Below are 25924 nucleotides of genomic sequence, written 5' to 3' on the forward strand. Positions count from 1 at the left end.
GTTCACTGCACCCCAAAAATGATTTTGTTCACTCCACCCCAAAAAGATTGTGTTCACTGCACCCCACAAAGATTGTGTTCACTGCACCCCAAAAAGATTGTGTTCACTGTACCCCCCAAAGATTGTGTTCACTGCACCCCACAAAGATTCTGTTCACTGTACCCCACAAAGATTGTGTTCACTGCACCCCAAAAAAGATTGTGTTCACTGCACCCCAAAAAGGATGTTGTTCACTGCACCCCAAAAAGGATGTTGTTCACTCCACCCCAAAAAGATTGTGTTCACTGCACCCCACAAAGATTGTGTTCACTGCACCCCAAAAAGATTGTGTTCACTGCACCCCAAAAATGATTTTGTTCACTGCACCCCAAAAAGGATTTTGTTCACTGCACCCCAAAAAGGATGTTGTTCACTCCACCCCAAAAAGATTGTGTTCACTGCACCCCAAAAAGATTGTGTTCACTGCACCCCACAAAGGATTTTGTTCACTGCACCCCAAAAAGATTGTGTTCACTGCACCCCAAAAAGGATGTTGTTCACTGCACCCCAAAAAGGATTTTGTTCACTGCACCCCAAAAAGATTGTGTTCACTGCACCCCACAAAGGATTTTGTTCACTGCACCCCACAAAGATTGTGTTCACTGCACACCAAAAAGGATTGTGTTCACTGCACCCCAAAAAGATTTTGTTCACTGCACCCCAAAAAGATTGTGTTCACTGCAGCCCAAAAAGATTGTGTTCACTGCAGCCCAAAAAGATTGTGTTCACTGCAGCCCAAAAAGATTGTGTTCACTGCAGCCCAAAAAGATTGTGTTCACTGCAGCTCACACACAGAAAAATGGATGTGGATCACTGACACCTGCCTATCTCCAATCCCACACCACACAGCAATATCGATTGTAGTTTGTAGAACACAGTTTCCCTAAAATTCAGCAGACTCTGTCCCTAACAGGATTGAGAAGAGATCGTAGATCAGGATTGAGTGCAGATTCACCCCACCCCCCACACAGCAATATCGATTGTAGTTTGTAGAAGACACTGACCCTATAATTCAGCAGACTCTATCCCTAAAATGCCTACAACTCGCCCTGCCTAAACACTCCGACCTGTCCCTCAATTCTATCCGGACACAAATGGTTTTTTCCTGCCTATCTGTCCCTAATCAGCAGCCAGCACATTGATGTGTGCTCTGTCCCTTAGCTAAGCAGCAGAATGACGCTGCTGCGGCGGCTGCCTCGAACTTATAAAGACTTGGTCACATGCTTCAGACGGCCAATCACAGCTACTAAGACATTTGCAGGCATGGCTGGGATGGCTTAAGGCACACCAGTTAAACGATTGTTGATTGGCTGTTGAAAGCCCGCCATGAAAAGAGCGCCAAAGCATGCAAAACCCGGAAATAAAACGACCGAACACGGATTTTTACCCGAACATACAGTAAAGTGTCCGTGTCCGTGTTCGGGTAAAAAAAATCCAATTATTCGGTACGAACACGAATAATACAGTCCGTGTTCGCTCAACACTAGTAAGGATGGAAAAATGAGAACAGAACCATCGCAAGCAAATATAAGGGTAATCCCTAAAGAAGGTAAAGACCCAACCTTATGTTCCAGTTATAGACCAACTACACTGTTAACCACTTTACCACTAGAGCATTTTGCTGTCTTACGTCTGGGCCACTTTTTGCGATTCGGCGCTGTGCGAATTTAACTGACAATTGCGTGGTCGTGCGACGCCGTACCCAAACTAAATTGACGTCCTTTTTTTTCCCACAAACAGAGCTTTCTTTTGGTGGTATTTGATCACCTGTGCGATTTTTACTTTTTGCGCTATAAACAAAAAAAGAGTGTTTATTTTGATAAAATAACAATATTTTTCACATTTTTTTATATGAAATTCCCCCCAAAAAAGATGTAAAAAACAATTTTTTTTTAAATTTTTGGCCAATTTGTTTTCTGCTACCCATGTTTGGTAAAAAAAATCGCAATAAGCGTATTTTGATTGGTTTGCGCAAAAGTTATTGCGTTTACTAACAAAGGGAAAGATTTATGTCATTTTTGGTGTTTTTTTTTTAACGAGTAATGGCGGTGATCTGCGATTTTTTTTGCGGGACTGTGACATTGCGGCGGACAGATCGGACCCTTGACTGACATTTTTGACACTTTTGGGGGTACCAGTGACATTACTGCAGTAATCAGTGCTATAAATATGCACTGTTACTGTAAAAATGACACTGGCAGGGAAGGGGTTAACTTTATTGGAGAGGGAGGGGTTAATGTATGCCTGGTGCTTACTGACGTGTGGGGGGGGGGGGGGTGACTGTGTGAGACAGGGACAGATCGGATGTCCAGCTATGCTGAACACTCCGATCTGTCACTCCCTGTCACTGAGGAGATCCGCCCACTTGTGTTTACACAGGCGGGTGGATCTCCACACTAGATCCCCGACGATCGGGGCAGAGCAGCGGCAATCGCCGCTGCTCCTCCCCTGGCCCGACTCCCGCTGTGAATGAAAACAGCGGGAGCGCGCCTCCGGCGGCGCGTGAGCGCCGCCTACAGGGGAGGAGTCTGGCGACGTAGGTCTACGTCGTCAGACGGGAACAAGCCACTTTGCCGCAGTACTATTACAGTACTTAGTGGTAAAGTGGTTAAATACAGATACAAAACTGTACGCAAAAATTCTAACGGCATGATTGAAAGCTCTGATGGCAGAATGGATCCATCCTGATCAAACAGGATTTATACCGGGCAGAGAATCAAAAGATAATGGAATTAGAACGCAACTGTTAATACACTGGGCAAAAAAAGCATGAGACCCCGGCCCTCTTGCTGTCAATTGATGCTGAAAAAGCATTTGACAGAGTGGACTGGGAATTCATGATTGAAACAATAGAATCCCTAGGGTTGGTCCTAGGATGAACTGCTGGATAGGAGCCTTATATAGAAGTCCAACAGCCTCGGCAAAAGTGAATGGCACTCAGTCATCAAGCTTTGAAATGTGGAATGGGACTAGACAGGGCTGTCCTCTTTCGCCTTTATTATTCGTCTTGTCATTGGAACCCCTACTGGCATCAATCAGGAATAATGGAGATATAAAGGGGGTGAAGATTGGACAAGACGAACATAAAGTTGCAGCTTATGCAGACGACGTCTTATTCTATGTGAGGAATCCCAGAATTAGTCTGCCAAATATCATTAAAGAGTTAAGGAAATATGGAAAATTATCCAATTTTAAGATAAACACATTTAAATCAGAAATATTAAACATTGGACAGAGTAAAAAAGAAGAACAGGCCTTGTAGAGTGAATTTCCATTTACCTGGGCGAAGTCCAAAATAAAATATTTATGGATAAATAAACCATCATCTTTGGAAAATTTAGAAATAGCTAATTATATACCTCTGCTGGAGGAGATAAGGTCAAACATTAGGAAAATATCTAGTTGCCCAATATCTTGGTTGGGTAGAATTGACATGTTCAAGATGACAATTTTACCTAAAACTCTATACAAATTCCAAATGTTACCAACTGCTATTCCATCAGCCTATTTTAAAACATTAAAAGCTATGTTATTGAAATATATTTGGCAAGGGAAAACACCTAGAGTGCAATGGGCGACTCTCAGCAGGGATAAATTAGCAGGGGGATTAGGGGCACCAGATATTAAGTGATATTACACAGCAACTATACTTTCACAAATGATAAATTGGACAAAGAGGGATTTAGAAAAAAGATGGGTAGGGTTGGAATTTTTGTTAAGTCAAGCACAATTAGATAAGAATAATTGAATTCCACCAAAGTATAGGAAAATACACGAGGAGACTGACAAAATGATGAGTGTTGCATAAAACCTGGGGTGCTTTTTATAAGCAGGCCAGGTGGGAATACAACTGTCCATTATTACCATTAGAGGGCACAACATTTTTTTTACCTGGGTTAGAGAAAAAATTTGGGGGAGGGTTAAGAGACCTAAGACTAAAAGATATAATACACAAAGGAAAGATTATGTTTTTAGACAAACCTAACACGAAGAGAAATTTGACACTGAATGAATGGAGTTATAGACAATTATCACATTTTGTTCCCTGCCACACAACCCATCAGATCAGGAAAGGAATTATTCCCTATGGAAAAACTATACGATCCGCAAAAGAAGGTAAGACATGGTTTGTCTTGGGTATATAGGATACTTACTGATCTGGTGGGATTGAGGAGGCCTCCATTTATTGAGAATTGGGAAAATTTGGAGTTAGTCTTGGAGGCTCAGGGAGAGGAAACCATGCGGAGAGCTGTCCACTGTACTGCTAAAGACGTAAACACCATAGAGACGAATTACAAATGTCTAGCGGGATGGTATTTAATGCCAATCATTGTACATGGATATCAACCAGAGAAGTCGGAACGGTGTTGGAGGAGATGTCAGCTTGAGGGTACAATGGTACATATCTGGTGGGAATGCCCTAAGATACGCACATCCTTATTAATCAAATCACCGGAGAAAAAGTTGTAGATGACTCTTGGGTATGTTTATTTTATAGAGTAGATGGTTCCTTAAAGAAGTATAAAAATACAATTGTTCCAAATCTACTTAATGGTGCTAAGGGAGCAATCCCAAAGAGATGGCTTGAATTAGAAGCACCCGCTATTGAGGAATGGTGTAAGAGAGTGGAATATATTTATAATATGGAATACATGTGTTGCAGAGATGAAGACATGACTGATATCTTTTTAGTGTAGCACCCTCCTAGTCAGGTGCTAGATAGGCAGTATAGTTTTTGGCTCTGGCTGCTTATCAGCAGAGCAGCAGGCCAAAGTTATATTCTGTCTGCTTATCAGGGAACAGGATTTATAGTTAGGCCTGTTCCATGTGTCCACTGTCTGATTCATCTGGGCTGAGGGAGTGTCCCCACTGTGTCCAATAGTGAGGGATGTTGGACAGTGGAGGAAACCCAGCCAGTGACACACCGGCTTTGATATCTATCCCATGAGTTTGGCACAGGAGAGGTGCATCATGGGATAGGATATAAAAGCCCAGGGCACATGTGGCAAGGGGTCTTTGGGCGGGAAGCCAGGTCCCGGAAGGAGGGTGACGGCTGTCTCTCCTGTAGCTGTGGATGGTGGTCGCAGGCAGTCGGCCTGGTGAACCAGAGTGTGGGGCTGAATCCAGAGGTCCAGGAAAGCTGACGGGTGGAGTTGGAGGCAACCGTGACTGTAGAAAAACAGTGTCCGTGAATACAGAGGAACTTGCCTGGGGGTCTGCCCAGGAAGGGGACCACTCCAGAGGATAGAGTCAGTGGACGGGACTTAAAGTATCTTCACTTCAGTGGCAGAGTGAAGCAGTGGCATTGCCACATCCTAGAGTCAGTTGTCCTCAATACTGTGAATAGTTATCAGTTGGAGTATCCCACTCATCCCTTCTCCTATCCAAGTTCTAAATAAAACTACAAAACAACATCCCCTGGACTGATTAATGACTGAGCCAAGGACTTAAAGTGATACGTTTCTGCAACCAGTTGCTACGGGCAACCCAGGGGAATCCAGAAAGTGTTATATCCAGCAGTCCTCTAGGGGGCAGTGCTACATTAGCTAAGTGGAAAATGTGGAAAGACTTTAAAGAAACTGGAGACTTTATACGAATATGGGAAAACAAAGTGTAGAATTTATAGGAATACTAGAAGATGGGTACAAATTGATAGAATAGGGGAAATTGGGGGGGGGGGGTGGAGGGAGGGAACAAGGTTGGGGTTATGTATGAAAATGTTATAAGTGTTATAAAATAATTAGGTTTCTTTTTCTACTTATTTTTCTTTATTGGTTGTTTTATACAATTTGATTAAAACAATAAAAAATATAGTTAAAAAAAATAAGATGTTAAAGAGGTACTCCTACCTATACTTCAAATAGTAATATTAAAGGGGCACGTCAGCCTCCTCACACAAAAAATACAAAAAAAAAAACACACGAAAAATCATTGTTTATGTTAAATTGTACCACGCCATCTCCTTTTACAACAGATATAACATTCAAAAATATCCAAATTAATCACAAATAATTATCTACCAGAAATTAAACAATTTAAATCAAATTGGACATTTAAGCCTGCAGGGGCCAAAGCCTTGGATTCGTAAATCCAGAATGACTCTCTTTGACTCAATTGTCAAATAAAATTAACCCCCCCCCCTCCAATGTCACCTTATTTTTTCAATGCCCCAAAACTTGGGGCCTTTAGGGTCCCTTCTGTGGCAGATTCTAAAATGCTTCAAGACGCTGTGTGTTCTAACCTCTTTCTTAATGTTGTTCACATGTACTCCTATTCAAACACGGAGAACTCTGGACGTCCTACCTATGTATTGGAGTTTCTTGATAACAGCTGATATCAGCTCATTGTATACTATAATTGCCCATGATGACGCTTTTACATCAGTTGAATGGGCTCTAGCTAACTCAGAAAGCTCAGGTGACAAGGAGACACAAGACTTTCCTGTTGAATAGTTTGAATTTTTGTTTGTTAAAAAATTATTTTTGGTTTGATCAACAGTTCTTCTTGCAAACGAGAGGTGTTGCGATGGGTGCCCGCTTCGCTCCCAATGTGGCCAATTTGTTTTGCACATTTTTGGTTTTATAAATATTACATTGACTGATGTACAATATCTCACAAAAGTGAGTACACCCCTCATATTTTTGTAAATATTTTATTATATCTTTTCATGTGACAACACTGAAGAAATGACACTTTGCTACAATGTAAAGTAGTGAGTGTACAGCTTCTATAGCAGTGTAAATTTGCTGTCCCCTCAAAATAACTCAACACACAGCTATTAATGTCTAAGCCGCTGGCAACAAAGTGAATACAGCCCTAAATAAAAATGTCCAAATTGGGCCCAATTAGCCATTTTCCCTCCCATGTGACTCGTTAGTGTTACAAGCTCTCAGGTGTGAATGAGGAGCAGGTGTGTAAATTTGGTGTTATCGCTGTCACTCTCTCATACTGGTTACTGGAAGTTCAACATGGCACCTCATAGCAAAGAACTCTCTGAGGATCTGAAAAAAAGAATTGTTGCTCTACATAAAGATGGCCTAGGCTGTAAGAAGATTGCCAGCATGGTGGCCAAGACCATACAGTGGTTTAACAGGACAGGTTCCACTCAGAACAGGCCTCGCCATGGTCGAACAAAGAAGTTGAGTGCATGTGCTCAGCGTCATATCCAGAGGTTGTCTCTGGGAAATAGAAGCATGAGTGCTGCCAGCATTGCTGCAGAGGTTGAAGGGGTGGGGGTCAGCCTGTCAATGCTCAAACCATACGCCACACACTGCATCAAATTGGTCTGTGTGGCTGTTGTCCCAGAAGGAAGCCTCTTCTAAAGATGATGCACAAGAAAGCCCGCAAACAGTTTGCAGTTCATTGAGGGAACCATGAATGCCAACATGTACTGTGACATACTGAAGCAGAGCATGATCCCCTCCCTTTGGAGACCGGGCAGTATTCCAACATGATAATGACCCAAAACACACCTCCAAGACAACCACTGCCTTGCTAAAGAAGCTGAGGGTTAGGATTCTTTCACACAGGAGTCCGTCGGACGGACTCCGTTTATCTCAGGAGAAGAGCAGGAGAATGACAGCTGTGTCTCCGCGCTGTGTGCGGAGACACAGCTGTCAGGTTCCCATGCATCTCTATGGGGGAATTGGATGGGAACCGTCTGTCCGTTCTCATCCGATCTGATCCACTGGAAGGATGGAAAATAGGGTTTCCATCCGTCCAGATTTGACGGATCGGATCGAATCAGATGTCAGCAGGCATGTCTCCGCTGACATCTGATGCCCCATAGACATGCAAGGGGTGACCGTTCAGATCCGCCAAAAAAACGGACAGGCTGATCTGAACGTTCCGCCTGTGTGAAAGGGGCCTAAAGGTTTTGGACTAGCCAAGCATGTCTCCAGACCTAAACCCTATTGAGCATCTGTGGGTCATCCTCAAATGGAAGGTGGAGGGGCGCAAGGTCTCTAACATCCACCAGCTCCATGGTGTCATCATGGAGGAGTGGAAGAGGACTCCAGTGGCAACATGTGAAGCTCTGGTGAACTCCATGCCCAAGAGGGTTAAGGCAGTGCTGGAAACGAATGGTGGCCACACAAAATATTGACACTTTGGGCCTAATTTGGACATTTCCACTTAGGGGCGTACTCACTTTTGTTGCCAGTGGTTTAGACATTAATGGCTGTATGTTGAGTTATTTTGAGGGGACAGCAAATTTACACTGTTATACAAGCTGTACACTCACTACTTTACATTGTAGAAAAGTGTCATTTCGTCAGTGTTGTCACATGAAAAGATAGAATAAAATATTTACAAAAATGTGAGGGGTGTACTCACTTTTGTGAGATACTGTATATATATATATATATATATATATATATATATATATATATATAACAGTAATAACTTCAAATAGGGTGTCATGAATTATGGTTGTGAGGTGAACAACTGCAAGTATAGCTTGAAACACAGGCAAAGTAAGTCATACATACGCAAAAATGGTCATTCTATGGTGTACTAGTCTGGTATTTGATATGTGCAGTTACAGTATAAGTAAGTAAGTTTGCTAAAGAGATTCATACCTGGGTTTTGCCTCCTGAGCTCTCTTGCACTGAAGACCTGGCTAATGAAGTGCTTGCTACAAATCCTTTGAATGCGCCACATACTACGTTACACAATCCAAATGCTATTAATTCCTACAACAGAACATACAAAAACATGTGTTTTTGTGTTTTGGTTATAAAGAAACACTTTAAAGGGAATTGAATTGAAATATATATTTAATTAAATAATTATTTAAATATAAATCATTGATTTGAATATATAACTTTGTGCCTTACTTGGTTACCATCAATGGTATAATTGTGCTTCACTGCATACACCTGAGCAACAGAAAAAGCCACAGCAAAACCAACAATGGCAGTAGAGATGGAATTGGCTATGCTTGCTTGGAAAACAGCAGTACTTGGGGAAACGGGAGGTGCGAAACTGTTAAAAATAACATTGCGTACATTAAAAAAACAACTAGGACATAATTCATTCTACTGAATAGCTGGTATTAAAAAGAAGGTATAATTGCACTTTCCCTAAAAATATTACATTTGTTTTTGTCCCAGCAGTGTCTGAAAATGTCAGAATGACAGATCACTTTTACTGGAAAAAGCCCTCTTCTTAGGAAACAGGTTTACCATTTAGCTCAATGCAAAGTAGGCAAGTAGGTCGCTGGTGTCCTATCAGCACCCTCTAGTGGTGACCAGGAACAGCATGTTTGCAGCATAGCTTGATAAAACACTGTGCTGCTGGAAACAGGATTTATCTTCAGTAAAGATACCTGATCAAGTACTGGAACAGGGTCATCCAGCGCTCAGAACAAGGATGCAGAATCGCCCTCCCCTCCCCCACTAATAATATATGCAATAGAATGGGTGTACCACCCTGCATCTATTTTTTGCCACTTTGCTTTACTGCGCCCAGGGCAACTGTCCCTCCTGCCCACCCCTCTTGAGCTGATCATTATTATATTATTATACAGGATTTATATAGCACCAACAGTTTGCACAGCGCTTTATGGATCATATTGGTATTTTTTCATTGGCTGTAGCGACACAGATCTATGTTAAGTTAAAGGGCATGTATACCTTACATTTCCTTGCTACTAATGTTATCTATGTGTTTCCTTTCTTGATGTAGAATATGTAAATTTTTTAACCTGACCAGTTTTTTCAGTCATTTAAATTTAGCCTTACAGCCTATTAGCCTAGTGGTTTCCCTGTTTAAAGGTAACTAGGATTATGTTATATCCCTTGTTTACCTTTTTAATTTTAATTTTTGAAATGGTGAATTATTTATAGAAAACATGGGTATTTTCTAGGGATCTAACACTGCAGGGTTTCAACACCATGGCACAATCTCTTCCTTTAGCAAGACGCAAGAAGAACAGAAATAGAGACAGAGAGAACTAGTTCTAGTCTTTTAGTTTTTTCTAATAGATTTAAAAATATGTATTTTTTAATTTTTTCTTCTTTGCTGTCCTCTATGATGCAGGATTGACAGCGATTGTGTCTCTTTATGCATACAAAAAAAAAAAAATATATATATATACATTTTTTTTACGCAGTGTGCTTCACCTTCATCTTATACAGCCACTACATTTTGTTTCTTTAGCTTACTAATGAAGTACAGCGTTTTTCATTTACATTTTTTACTTTTCTCCTTTTTGGATTAATTGTCTCAACTCCAAAACAACAAACCTCATGCAATCTTCCAGTCAATGATGATATAACATATTCAGTGGATTATTTCGGTTTTTTTTTTGCTGTAATATATTTAAAAGTCTGTCATCATAATCTGGTCACAGCATTGTCTGGAGGCAGCTATCTCTTTAACCACTTGACCTCCGGAAGATCCCCCCCCCCCCCCGCTTCATGACCAGGCCCTTTTTTGCAATGCGGCACTGCGTTACTTTAACTGACAATTGCGCTGCCATGCAATGCTGTACCCAAATAATATTTCTGGCCTTTTTTCCCACAAATAGAAATTTCTGTTGCTGGTATTTGCTCACCTCTTCGGTTTTTTTTTTTTTTGTGCTATAAACAAAAAAAGACTGGCAGTTTAAAAAAAAAAAACACAATATTGTTTACTTTATGCTATAAAACATACCCAATAAAAACTTTTTTAAAAATCAAATTTCTTTAATTTAGGCCAATATGTATTCTGCTACATATTTTTGGTAAAAATAAAAATCCCTATATGCATATATTGATTTATTTTTGTGCAAACGTTATATTTTTATTTATTTTGTTTATTACTAGTAATGAATGCAATCAGCGACTCATAGTGGGACTGCAATATAGCAGCGGACATTTTGATACTAACTGACACTTAATTTTACACTTCTTGGGGACCAGTGACACTTATACAGTGATCAGTGCTAAAAAATATGGACTGTCACTGTCCTAATGACACGGGCTGAATGGGGTTAACATTAGGAATGATCAAAGGGTTAATGCACTCTACAGTGTAGTGGAGAATCATGGGAAATGTAGTTCCAAAACATCTGGGGTGCCAAGGTTCGCCATCACTGACATCACTGAGATAGATCGCTGTTCTGCCTAATGATTGGTGGGTGCTGGAGGACATCAGGCACACCACAGGTTGGCTTCCACCAGGGAAGGACTGCGCCAGGAGGCAGGGGGGCAATTGCCCCCTGGGCTGCTCTGATGCCCTGTAAAAAGGCTGCACTGCTTCTGCCACAGACCTAAAGGATTCCTGGTGAAGAGAAGTAAAAAGCCCCTGCCACTGACCTACTGAGTGTGGGTTGAAGACAAGGACAGAGCACAGACCCCCCCCCTTCCCCCCCAGCATGGATGGTGTAAACTGTGTCTGAGCAGAGGCCGGTTCCATGCCCCACTGGAGACTCTTCTGCCTCTGTCCCAGCAACCCCCAAACTCCCCCTGCTGGCCAGGTCGAGAATCCCAGATTCTGATGGTAAGTAGAGAGAATCTGGAGCAGGGCTTTAGCTTGGAATGGGGGGCAGGAGGAAGATTGGGAGAGTGGGGGGGGGAGCCAAGTTGCTGCACCATGGGCCTCTGATTTGTACTTGCCCCCTGATCCAAAAGCTGCCCCTGGCTTCCACTGTGTGTAATCACAGCAGAACTAAGCCACTAGTGGCGCATATCCGTGCCCCCTACCTGGAAGAGTTGGATCACAAATATCAAAAATAAAATAAATCCCAATAAGTGTATATTGATTTTTTTGCGCAAAAGTTATCACATCTACAAACTAGGGGAAATATTTATGTCATTTTTATTTATCTATTTATTTTTTTATTAGTAATGGCAGCAATCAGCGATTTTTAGTAGGTGGATTTTTTGTGGTGGACAGATCGGACACCTAACTGACACTTTTGAGGGGACCAGTGACACTAATACAGTAATCAGTGCTAAAAATATGCACTGTTACTGTACTAATGACACTGGCAGGGAAGGGGTTAACTCCAGGGGTGTCTAAAGCAGGGATCCTCAAACGACGGCCCTCCAGCTGTTGCAGAACTACACATCCCATGAGCCATTGTAAAACCCTGACATTCACAGACATGACTAGGCATGATGAATTGTAATTCCTGAGCAACTTGAGGGCCATAGTTTGAAGACCCCTGGTCTAAAGGGTTAAATGTGCTCCTAGGGAGTGCTTTCGAACTGTGTAGGGGTTGTACTCACTGGATGAACACAGAGACCTGTGTTCCTAAATAGGAGGAACACAGGATCCCTGTGTTCATCTCTGATAGAACAGCGGTCTACCTTGTTTACATTGGCAGACCGCCATTCTGTCTCCATGGGAAGCAATTGTGGTTGGCCGGCGGACATTGCGTTCACCGGACCCGCTAATTGGCTCCCCCTCTGGCAATTCAGGACGTGTGCGCGCCCTCACTATCTGTTGCACGAAGCGACGTACAGGTACGTCGTTTTGCGTAATAGATCCGACCTGCCGCAGTAAATCTAGGGCGGCTGGTCGGCAAGTGGTTAAGTGGTAAAAAACATTTTTTCAGCATTGTTTCCATATGTTGTTTGCACAATTAATCGTATGCTTTATGACCGGCTGATGATATATAAATAGAATTGTCTTGTTCCACTCCTCTCCTTCTCTATAATTAAGCCTCGGTTAGCGGGGCAAAATGCAACAGAGATAGGGCTCAGTAGGAGCTTAAAGGAGTTGTAGAGTCAGAAGTTTTTTTTTTATCATTCTATGCATTAAGATAAAAAGCCCTCTGTGGGCAGCAGCCCCCCCCCCCAGCCCCCTAATACTTACCTGAGCCCCCTCTCTATCCAGCGATGTCCAGGACTGCCTCAGCTATCTGGGAATCTCTCTCCTGATTGGCTGAGAAGATTTTTAGAGATCATCAATGGCAGTTTTAGAGGTCCCCTAATTGTACGCCATGTGACATGGGCATCCCATGAAAGTAGATTGTTTTGTAGCTTATCAGGTAGAGTTTTAGGGTTGCAATGCAGTATAGCTGTTAGATTCAGGGGAGACACCAGTGCTGCCTCTAGTGTCTTAATTGAGTAGTTAGAATTTTCTAATACCCAATCTATACCAATCCTCAAAAGACATGTCCGATTAAAAAACCTAATGTTAGGAAGACCTAATCCCCCTTCATTCTTTGGGAGATATAGCTTGGAAATAGAGATGCGCCTTTTTTTTTTGATTGCCATTAAAGGATGTTATGGCTTAGTTATTGTTTTGATGTCTATATGTTTGAGTAAAAGTGGGATGGTCTGCATTGGATATAAAAGTCTAGCGAAGGAGACCGTTTTAAAAAGATGACACCTCCCAAAAAGTGAGATTGGAAGACTCACCCATGCTTCCAACTCTGATACAATTTTAGAAATAAGTGGTGGGTAATTCAAAAAATAAAGTGATGAAGTCTCTCTTCCTATTTCTATTCCTAGGTATGTGATATATTGAGTAGATATTTAAAATGGGGAAGTAGAGGCCCATACTTTTGATTTAGATGTATTTAATGGCAAAATTTCACTTTTAGAAAAAATTATTTTGAATCTTGTGCAGCTCTTAAAGTGTTACTAAACCCAAATCCTGCATTCACTATATCTGGTCTCCCACAGTACACAGAACATGGAAATGCAATTATTTTAGTAAATATAAACTTATAAATACCTTTTCTCATCAGCTGTATATAGCAATTAGAGCAATCTTGTGACTTGTATTAATGAGTGCTGATAGCTTGTAGGAGAAGTTTTCATTTCTCCCATGATTGTCCTATCAGGCTTCAAGACCCTTAATTCTATGTCTGAACATGTCTGGACAGTGCTGATTGGCTCTGTGCTGATCACATGTACCCTCCCAAGAAAAAAAAAATCATCAATCAATCAAGATGTGACATCCCACCCACTGTGTTCTTTTTTTTAATTACTGGGCATGGAGGAGGAGGGAGGGACTGGGCTGTGTGACAGGTCAAGACTCAGAGTGTGCACATTGGCACGTTGGCTCCGTGCAGAACTACAGAGCGTAGATGTGCAGATTTGTATCTTTCTCCAGGTTTTGGAATACATGGATGGGGCTCTGTAGTTTGGAGATTCCAAAGTGTCTTGGGTGGGATGGAATCCCCAACCCTGTGTCCATGTTTTGTGGATGACCAGCAGTGTGTGTGCTCAGGTGCATGCATCCCTTATAATGAAGGTTTAGGAAGACCACCCAAGAGAGACAGGAGGTCTCTAGGAGTCAGAGGCCGCAGGTGGCAGCCATAGCACTTGTGTGTCTGTAAGAGACATCTGATGGCCTGAGGACTAAGGCCAGAGTGAAGCTGTCAGCTTCGGAGTATTCATGGTCTGGGGAAAAGCATAAAGAGCAGAGGTCTTGCTAATGAAAAGCTGAGGGAGAGCTTAAGAGCCAGGTAGGCTAGCATTTTCTGTTTATCATATGTTGGCTGTATGTTATGGACTTTCTTTATGCCTTTTAATAAAAATGGACTGCCATGCCCTAAAGCCAAAGTGCTCACTGACCTGGATGCCTTGAAAACGAATCTACCACTGGAGCTAACAGCCCCTGTGTTACAGCTGTCATTTAGAATCTGTATACACGCCCACATGTGTGATGTCAATACCATGTGACCTGAATAGCTCAGCTAAAACCAGGAAGTGTTCTCTCCAGCAATAGAGACCAAACTGAGCATGTGCAGCTGAACTAAACTTACTGTGGCTTATCTGGACTTGTCCAGAGTGAATGTGCAGGAGGGGGAGGATCTGTCCATACAGGATCACACAGCCTTTTAACACAATGCAGAGGATAAATCACTTAAGTTACACAGTGAGTATAACAAGCATGCAATTCTGCATCTACAGACAGATTTTACTGTTGTGGGTTTAGTAGCACTTTAAAGATATTAAAAATATCTTGTAGTATTGGCATATCCCCTATTGGATTTGAAGTGAAAATTAGAACGTTGTCTGCAAATAATGCTGATTTAAAGGGGTTGTAAAGGCAGAAGGTTTTTATTATCTTAATGCACTCTAAGCATTAAGATAAAAAGCCTTCAGTGTGCAGCAGCCCCACTCACCCCTCCTAATACTTACCTGAGCCTATCTCTATCCAGCGATGTCCAGCGAAGTCCATTTACTGTCTGGGATCCCTCTCCCCTCAGATTGACTGACACACAGCAGCGGCGCCATTGGCTCCTGCTGCTGTCAATAAGTCAGTTAGCCAGTCAGGAGAGAGAGGGGGCGAGGCTGAACAGCAGCTCCGTGTCTGAATGGATACATGGAGCTGCAGCTTAGCTCGGGTGGCTCCATAGCAAGCTGCTTGCTGTCGGTGCATTTAACAGGAGGGAGGGTCCAGGAGCTCCAGCCAGGTACCCGAGAAGAGGAGGATGTGGGCTGCTCCATGCAAGACCAACTGCACAGAGGAGGTAGGTATGACATATTGGTTATTTTTATAGAAAAAAATTAGACTTTACAATTACTTTGCCTTACTCATAGCTATAAGCTATGATGCTATGAGTAAGGCTACGGCCAAAACGCGTTAGAATTTTTCAATGTTGTATACTGCTGTCATGCTGGAATAAATCGCATCAAAACAAAGCATTTATGTGCCGGCTTTTCTTGTTACTTGGAAGCAATTGCATGCATCTGGACATTGCAGCCTGAGCACCGACACTCAGTTCCATATTCATTCCACATATGCGGTAGAGCTAGGGTAAGTCTGTATCTATTTTACAATTACTTTAAGGCTGAGGCTGTTCACATTTCTTTTCACGTGTTGAGCCAGTGATTGATGCCTTCTCTCATCCCCTTATACTTCCCTGTTTTCTGGATTAGGCATTAGACAGCATGCATCCTTATATTTCTGAGAGACACCGGATTTACCAGAACACCTTGAGTGGTGCTATACGTAGTATTGGGTATGGTGAGCATAGATTATGCTGGTGTTTGCATGTAATATCACCATACTTTGTCATTAATCAAACAGCAATACATTAAATGAAATCCTTACCCTCTCTGAATTGTTCCTACAATTTGTACACCAAATCTGTTTTGGAAATCAAATGCATAAGACACTCCAGTGCCAATTATTGTCTGCAAAATAAAATGTCTGTATGAAATAATTTGTAAGGTGACAAGCCAAAATAAGCAGCTAAAGTCAAACAAAAAACAACATAGTTCTGCACATGTATTTGATGGCTGATTTGAGAACCTCTAACTCTACCAATGAAGCATGTGTTCAGATTTAGGCTGGGTTCGCACTAGTGCGATTTTAGATGTAACTTGAGTTTAACATAATCGGATAGCAACGGAAATCACATTATTCTTTATGGTTCACATCAATGCAGCACAGCACATTTTTGGAACAGGTTCCAGTGCAACTTTGCTGTGATTGCAGCATGATTTTGGGCCAAAGACTTGAATGGAAATGCAACAGAGATGCATGTACATTCATTTTTGTCACGTCTTTGACACATTTTTTGCAGGTTGTTAGGGTTCCTTAACCCTTTCATGGCAAAGCAAAACAAAGCTTAATGCCTGAGCACAGTTTTGCAACTTTGATATGTGTTAGTACAACGTAAAACTGTACCTATGATAGCAACTACTTAGTATATTCAGGTAGATTATACCTTGTTTTTTTTAGGACAAATTGGGCTTTCATTTGGTGGTAAATGGTAATGGATATCTGATGTGTTTTAAAGCGGAGTTCCACCCTGGTTATACATTTTTTTACAAAAATACCCCCGGGACAGTCAGGGCTAGCACATTCCACAATGGCTAGCCTCTGATCTGTCCCGGGTTGCACTTACCTTTCAGGATAAATACTTACCTTGAAATTGTCTTCTCCAGCGCTGCCATCTCAGGTGTGGGCAGCTTGAAGCCAGCACGATCCTCTTCCGCGTCCTCTTCGGTCCTCTTCCTCCTTCTTCGGTCCCACGATGCACTGCACCGGCCCCGACGTCACTTCCGGGTCGCGCGCGTCATCCCTCCACAGCTTCTGGGCATGCCCAGAAGCTGTTTAGAAGGGAATGACGCGCGCGCCCCGGAACTGACGTCGGGGCCGGTGCAGGCGCAATGATTCCTGGGAGCGATGACGTTCAGCTCCCAGGAATCATTGCAAAATCCAGGAAGTGACGAATCGCCGTGGCCGCCGAGGGGAGGAAGAAGGAAGTAAGGTGAGTATATTTTCTCTAAAAGGTAAGTGAAAAAAAAAAAAAATTGCGATTATCCATTTGTTTTTCAGGTGACCGGGAGCGAGAAGATGGAGGTAAGTATAAATTTCGGGTGGAACTCCGCTTTAATTATCAAAGCAAAACTAGCACAAAATTGTCATAAAATATATATCTATTTCTTTAAATGTAGCTGTGTATGTCTTGCTATTAACATAATTTACCAGCAAAGAACAACCCAAAATTAATTCTCCTACTTCTGATGATTTGCATCAATACCACGCATGTGTGTACTATGTGTTGTATACAGGGCTGCTGCCTACCTGGCAGGCCCCCCACCCAATTTATCAAGGCAATATTTTCACTAAAAATACACTAAAATCATTATTTGCGAACACAAACATAACGGAGAACCTGCGTGAATTAGCCCTTCTTTACTTGTTTTGTAACCCTTTTTTTTTTAAAGGTTGAAAATGTTTACCATTTTTTTTTTTTAATTATTTATTACAATGTTTAATTATTATTATTTTTTACAATTTGTTATTTTTTACAGGACAGGGAAGCCTGCAGCGCTGCAGGGGGGAGTTGCACAGTGAAAGGGGGGCACACAGGAAGGGGGGATCAGGAGCAGGCAGAACAGGGAGGGGGATTGTGTTGGAGAAGCAATTACAGGAACGATGCCCTGTGTCTGTGTCTCTTCCTGCAGCAGGTGAAAACTGGCAGGAGGGGGAGAAACAAGCTTTTAGCTGCTGTAGAGAGCGGCACAGGGCTTCCTTCTGTAATTGCCCCTCCACCCGACCGTACCGATTCCCCATGCTCTTGGGGCCCCCCTGTGTGGCCGGGTCCCCTACAGGAGGACTGGTGGTTTTTCCCCTATCAGCGGCCATGGTTGTATGTATGGGTCCTAGAAACAATAGTGTATATTTTGATTTTTTTTTATCCTACCTTCCAGAAGGAAGGAAGTAATGGCAGCCTCCATATTTTCTTGTGACAGGTTTACTGATTTAACTGAAGTCCTTATATACACTAATCCTGATGTATTCTACCCTTTTATTACTAATTTTTTCATTCAATTTAAACAGAAACAGAAATATAATATTCAAATATCAGGATATTTTGCAGAGGGACCCTATTTTGAACACATTACTCCCTGAACACCTTACAGTAATTTCTCGTTGATCATCTAACTTAAAGTGGTTCTAAAGGCTGCCACTCCTTGGCTGTCCTGGAACTCTCCCTCCTTATCGGCTGAGGCAGCAGTGGGAGCCCATTGGCGCCCACTGCTGTCAATCAAAGCCAGTGAGCCAATAAAGAGAGAGAGTGAGGGGGGGGGGTGTCACTGAGCCAGGGGTCTATGTATTTTGTGGACGCATAGAGCAGCAATTTGGGAGCAAGCTCGCAGCAGTGCTAACAGAGCAAGCGTAGAGTTGCCACCTCATTCTTTTAAACCCGAACACATATGAATTGTACAGGTTCTGAGGCTAATTTAATGCAGATGTAGCACCCTCCTAGGTAGGTGCTAAAAAGAGAGTATAGTTTTGGATCTTTTCTTCTTACCAAAAAGAACACTAGGTAAATCTACCAGAGAGCAGGATCTGCTAGTGAGGTCTGCTGATGGTGCTCAGGTGCAGTTCAGTTTGTCTGAAGTGTTTCACACTGGTCCAATAGGGAGGCATATTGGACAGTGGGAGGAAATCTGACAAATTAGTGCACAGGCATTTAGTACAGCCCTGGTGATTGGCAGAGGAAAGTGCCTCTGTGCATGCTGGGATACTGTATAAATGCCAAGGGCACATTTGCTCGGGGTCTTTCAGCTGGGGAGCGGGGTCCTGGAGGGATTGGATGTCTGCCTCTCCCCTGTAGAAGTTGCCATGCATCCTCAGGTAGTCAACCTGAGGGCCTAAGAGTCAGAGAGGATCTGAACCCAGAGGTCCTGCAGAGCTGACTGGAAGAAAGACACTGGAAAGGATCTGATTCTGCCTACAGTGAGTACAGATCTGTGTAATGGGGCCTGTCCTGAAAGAGTCAGTGAATGAGTGTCAGTCAAGGGTATGCTAGAGAGTGTCCTGAAGATAATGTAGTTGCATTAAGCCTGCTGCTAGAGAGAGCAAGACAAGAGGGATGTTGCGTGCTTGTGCCAAAGAGAAAGGACCCCAGTGCAGCAACAATTGGTTGAGACAATCAGGGACTACTGGAGCATATGCTCTACAGGTGCTGGTGTAGGACTCAGGGCAGCTCTGGCAGGCAAAAGACGGAAATCCCGCTGGCAACAAAAGGAGAAAACAGGCGCCGCTGATTGTAGCATAAAATATATTCACATGACATGTATATCAACTGACATGGGAATAGCCTTAGTCCATAGTTCCTGGATCGATTTCTGTATCATGTATGTCTGCCTTTCGACTGGCCCGCAGCCGGGTGATGACGATTACAGGAAAGACGTGAAGGAGCTGGATCAGGCAAAGGCAGCGGTGAACTGCAAGCCTTCCGGAAATTACGTAACGCGCTTTGGAGCATGCGCACTACGTTCCTTCCTCCGACGTATGGAGATGAGATACGTCTGAAGAAAGAAGCGCTCCAGGAACTATGGACTAAGGCTATTCCCATGTGAGTTGATAAATATGTCATGTTAATAAATTTTATGCTACACTCAGTGGCGTCTGTTTTCTCCTTTTGCTAGAGAGAGCAAGAACACTTAATTCCTCCATACAAGTGGCAGTATGGTTAAATCAGTGTGACTGCTTCCACAAGTAACCTGATGAGGCCAATTGAGAGTTGTCCTTATCTACTATAAATAGTTCAAGTTGGAGTATCCCACTATTCTCTTCTCCAATCCAAGTTCCACAATAAATATAAAACCAAACCCCCTGGACTGATTATTAAGTAACTAGCAACTGGGAGTAAGGATGGATGAGTGAGCTGTCCCTAAGTGACTGTCTGCAGGTAATCAGAGGAGGCCCAAGAAGACATCACACAGCAAGCCTACGGGGACAGTACTACACAGGTAAGACACCAAGTGAGTTCAATTAGCACTTTAACCTCCCTGGCGGTATGATTCTTTTGGATTTTAGGTGCTGAAAGCGGTACCATTATTTTGCATGTAATTCTTGTGAATGAGCAGCCCAAACCAACTGTATACATTTATTATATATATTATATATATATATATATATATATATGTATGTATACATATATTATGTATACATATATTATATATATATATACATATATATATATAATGTATACAGTTGGTTTGGGCTGCTCATTCGCAAGAATTACGTATATATATAAAAATAAAGTACAGTAAAACTGCAGGAAAGGGCACTGGGGGGCAATGTAATGTGATTTTATTTTATTTTGAATGGTATCAGTGTGTTTGGTGTGTTTTACATTTGAATTTGCCGCCGGTTCCACCCCCCTTCGAACGTCACGAACGAACCTGTGTAATTCATATGTGTTCAGTTTTAAAGGGATGAGGTGGCAACCCTAGGCAAGCGGCTTTCTCTAGGGGCACTGCTCGTGGGGGAGGAGCCAGGAGCGCCAGAGAGGGACCAAAAATAAGAGGATCTGAGCTGCTCTGTGCAAAACCACTGCACAGAGCAGGTAAGTATGACATGTTTGTTATTTAAAAAAAAGCAAATCTTTAATACCATTTTAAGGGATAAAATAGCACTCAATGTTTTTGAACCCCCAGCGAGAGCAGACTTATTTAAAAATATGAAAGACTTTTACCCATGTAACAATTGCACAATCTACAAACTAGATGGCTCTAGAAAAAAATAAATGTACTACCTTTAGCTCAATCAGTACCGGTATTGAATATGTAGTAAAAGATTTTATTACTTGCAAAACTAGACATGTTGTATACCTCCTCCAATGTTCCTGCAATAAACATTACATTGGTAGGACCACCAGAATGGGGAGCACGTCTAAAATATTAGGAAAGGTTTATGTACCCTCAGCCTATCAGCTCACTTTAGGAGGTAACATAATTGAGATCCCTCGGGTTTGAGCTTTATGGCTATGGAGAAACAAAACTAATTGGAGGGGTTGTACTAGAACCCGCGAGATCTCGATAATGGAGATTTGCTGGTTCTACATTATGAATACATTGGCCCCTTCTGAATAGATAGAACGTTGATTTGGATATCAATTGTTTTATTGACAATAATTATTTTATTTGTGTACACACCCTGTTCATTTAGCCTGTTGCTTATAGTGTATACATTTTGGAGTGATTTTAATTTGTTAATTTTATTTCATGACACGGTTATGCACAATGACCGTTATGTTAAAAACAGTGGCTACTTACTAAAGTGTCCACTAGAGGGAGCTGCTCATCAGTACAGAGGACTTGTAATACATGTATATTTGCAATAAGGCTATGTTTCCACTATTGCGGCTACAAAGTCACGCTACTTCTAGTAGACTTGTTTGCGGCTACTTCTGGGGACTTCAGTGCGACCTTCCTTCTATGAGGGACAAGTCGCACTAAAGTCGGCCCAAAAGTAGTGCAAAAATGATTTTTTAAGTCGCTGCGACTCAAGTCGCAGCAGTTAGAACGGGCCAAATTGAAATGAATGGCTTTTGAATTGCTGTGCGACTTGACATGTGTCAAGTCACACAACAAGTCGCAATAGTGGAAACTGAGCCTTAATGGTATTTCCCCTTTTCTAGTGGAAAGCCTTTTTATTATTGAAATATTTAATTGTCTGATTATGGTTTTATTGCTGTTCGAAGCTTCACAACATTCTATGTAATATTATTTTTAGCATTTTACAAGCAACTGATGTTTAATAAAATTTATTTTTCAAGTTGCATTCTTTACTGATATGGACTGGGTAATGTGTTAGGAACAAAAGGATGTCACATTGTTTGATGGAAATAAAAAATATCAACCTACAGAGGGCTGAAATAAAAGACAACCCTAAAAATCAAAGTGAAAAATGTATGCAGCAGGCTAGTTCATTTTGCTGAAATGTCATCTTTTCTGACTGTATTTTACTAATTTTGCATTTGGCTAGGGTCAGGGTCACTACTGGTAGCACAAGGCGATACCTGGACCCTATAGAAGTTGCACAGGCAGTCCAACTCCTCCAGGATAGCACATCAATACGTGCCATTGCCAGAAGGTTTGCTGTGTCTCCCAGCACAGTCTCAAAAGCATAGAGGAGATTCCAGGAGACAAGCAGTTACTCTAGAAGAACTGGACAGGGCCGTAGAAGGTCCTTAACCCATTTGCAGCGCCAGTATCTGCTCCTGACAGATATGAAAGGGTCTAGAAGGCCATGGAGAACGTTATGCTGCATGTAACATTGTTCAGCAAGACTGGTTTGGTGGTGGGTCAGTGATGGTCTGGGGAGGCATATTCATGGAGGGACGCACAGACCTCTACAGGCTAGACAATGACACCCTAACTGTCATTGGGTATTCGGATAAAATCCTTGGACCCATTGTGCTGGGTTCCTCCTGGTGCATGACAATGCCTGGCCTCATGTGGCGAAAGTATGCAGCCAGTTCCTGGAGCATGAAGGAATTGATACCATTAAATGGCCCCCATGCTCCTCTGACCTAATTTCAATAGAACACCTCTGGGACATTATGTTTTGGTCCATCCGATGCCGCAAGAGTGCACTTCAGTCTGTTCAGGAACTCAGTGATGCCCTGGACCAGATCTGGGAGGAAATACCCCAGGACACCATCCTTCCTCTCACTGGGAGCATGCCCTGACATTGTCAGGCATGCATACTAGCACGTGGGGGCCATATTGAGTTGCTGCAATGACATTTCAGAAAAATGGATCAGCCTACCGCATCATTTTTTCTCTTTGATTTTTAGGGGTGTCTTTGAATTCAGTCCTCTGTAATTTGATCATTTTCATTTCCATCAAATGATGTGGCATCCTTTCATTCTTAACATATTACCCAGTCCATATCAGTATAGATATCCAGCATGATCTTTTTCCCCATTGGAATCTGATGTGTTATCAAAGTGTTCATTTCATGTTTTTGAGCAGTGTATATATACATACCACCCCCACTTTCCTCCCTCTTACCATTGGGGTGAATGGCAGAACTATCTGTCCCTCCCTTCATGCCAGGGTGCTAATCATGTTCTTGGACTCTGGGTTCTCCTTTTAGCCCAATATCCAATCACTGTCCAAAACTTGTCACCTTTACTGCTGTAACATTTTCAAATTACACCTTTTAACCAATGGAATTGCCAAACTACGAATTCATTCCTTTGTTTTCAGGACCTTCTTGTTGGCCTACCTCTACATAGCTATCCACTATCATGGATCCTGCTGCCAGACTCATCCACCTTAGCAGTTGTGCAGCGTCCACCATCCCTTTCTGGCTTCCATTTGTTCAACAAATAAAAATAGAAATTCCTAACAATATCATGAAAAGCCATTCACAACTCTGCCACAAGCTATATCATCAACTTGGTCTCAAAATATCACCCAAATCATGATATTCAGTCCTCCTTAGACTTTCTGCTCTCCAGTTCCCTCAACAACTCCTCCTATGCTCACCTTCAGGACCTCTCCAGAGCCTCTCTCCTCCTCTAAAACTCTCTGCCCCGCGTATAGCTATTTCTTACTCTGTCTGCCTTTAGGTGATCCCTGAAAACTCATCTCTTCAAGGAAGCCTATTCCCCCCTCTACCTAACAACTGACATTTTAATAATTTCTCTATCAGCTCATCTGCACATAGTCATTACCTTGTTGTAAGACTTGCCCTGCCCTTTTAAATTGTACATTCTCATGAGCAGAGCTCCCCTAACCCCCTAACCCTCTTGTCTTGAATATTTTTTTACCTTTAGTTGTAAAGTGCTGTAAACTGTTGCCAATATGTACATCTTTGATAATAATAATAGTAAAGATTTGCTGTTTCCTCTTCCTGTAATAGGGTGACAATGCTGTTCATTTTGCATTTAAATTATGCAGCAACATTGTCACCCTCTGGATAGTCTTAGAATATGTAGTTTTAAATATACTTTGAAGGGTAATAAAACCCAAAACAAAAAAAAAATGTATGTTTTTAGATTTTATTTTTTGGTTTAATATTATCAATCCCTTTCTAAATCCACCTACTATTAGAGACACATTATTAGCCCTACTGTAATTCACCAATGCCACATGGAAAGCCTGTTAGCAACAAAAAATGTGTTTGCATCCTGGTTCAACAAGTTCTAATCTGTATGGCTAGACAAACCCTAACAGCAGTAAAGTCTAAAAAATCTTTTATTTGAACTTTATTGAGTAGTAAAATTGTCAAGATAATCCCAGCATAGTCATACAGTATCTGAGGAAAAAAAATAAAAATAAGAGACATGTTTATAATGATTTTATGCAGTAGGAAATTCTGATACTTACCAGTACGATTTCAATTGGAATAGGAACAGGCATTTTTGCTTTAAAATAATCATTGATTTCTTTCACAACATAAACTACAACCATTACAACAATGGAAATAATTAGAGATGCGATATTTGTAATTCGTAAATTATAAAAAATTGCATGAAGCACCTAAAACAAATACAGAATAGCAACAATTAAAACAAATGTGTAGAAATATGAATTCAAACTGAAAAGAAAAAATGAAACTGTACCTAATTGACAAAAAATGTTTAGGATAATCACCAAAACTTTAGCAAATACATTAATGATAATGAATATAATATACCCATAAATCACATACTGCATTATTTTCTGCAGTATGTATTCATACGTTGTAACAGAGACAGATGTGAATTTGGGATTGTCCATCAAATGCTCTAGTTATATTGCATTATATATTTTAATTTTGTGTGATTGCCAGGGATTTTTTTCCAGCTGGAACTTGGTGGAACTCAGTTCCACCACCTTTGGCTCAGGCCTTCTGCTCCCTGCTCACCACTATGACTTGTAAACACTGGAGTCCGGCTTCTGTGTTTACAAGTGACACCTTGTCTCCCAACGGCTCCCACAGATCTGATCTCCTGAGAGGCTCTTACTGAATGCAGGATGGGGACAAGGGACATGCAGGTGCCCAGGATGTAGAGTGCATGTCTACACCCCTAATGGATGATCTCCCTGCAAGTGAGAGAGGTGGAGCCACCTACACCTACAGCTGAGTGCTTCAAGTGATTGCAAAGTCTTTTTTTTTTTTAAATAACACATGTTATACTTACCTCCTCTGTGCAGTTGGTTTTGCACAGAGTTGCCTGGATCCTCCTCTTCTCGGGTCCCTCTTCTGTGCTCCTGGCTCCTCCCTTCTGTTGACTGCCTCCACAGCAAGCAGCTAGCTATAGGGGCACCCAAGCCAAGTCACAGCTCATATGTCCATTGAGACACAGAGCTGCGACCCCGTTCCGCGCCCTCTCTCTCCTGATTAGCTGACTGACTTTGATTAACAGCAGCCAGAGCCAATGGTGCCGCACTGCTGTCTCAACCAATGAGAGGGGAGTCCCGGGCAGCTTAGACATTCCTGAAACATCACTGGATAGAGATGGGCTCAGGTATTAGGAGGGCTGAGGGGGGCTGCTGCACACAGAAGGTTGTTTTATCTTAATGCATAGAATGCACCTTCTGACTTTACAATCCCTTTCAGCTTAATAAAGCAACAAAAGTAAGACACGTGGAAGATAGTGGAGGGTTTTGGGGGTCATGGTTGAGTTCCTGCACTTATTTTCTGAGAAAAAAAGCCCTGGTGATTGCACTGCAAAATGACTGGGTATGCT

General features: G+C 42.0%; 1 protein-coding gene across 1 annotated transcript in view; it reads right to left on the reverse strand.

The window, feature by feature from the left end:
* Positions 1-25924, reverse strand: part of LOC309552584 (chloride anion exchanger-like) — a gene marked incomplete at both ends in the record, with an annotated part of 131519 nt that overhangs the window by 84638 nt on the left and 20957 nt on the right. The window contains 4 exons of the mRNA XM_082253531.1: positions 8619-8732; positions 8877-9024; positions 16042-16124; positions 24579-24731. Coding sequence (XP_082109657.1) covers positions 8619-8732; positions 8877-9024; positions 16042-16124; positions 24579-24731 — 498 coding nt within the window. The remainder of the gene's footprint in view (positions 1-8618; positions 8733-8876; positions 9025-16041; positions 16125-24578; positions 24732-25924) is intronic.

This window comes from Pelophylax lessonae (assembly GCF_965119305.1).
Source record: "Pelophylax lessonae genome assembly, chromosome: 4".
Classification (NCBI taxonomy): Eukaryota; Metazoa; Chordata; class Amphibia; order Anura; family Ranidae; genus Pelophylax; species Pelophylax lessonae.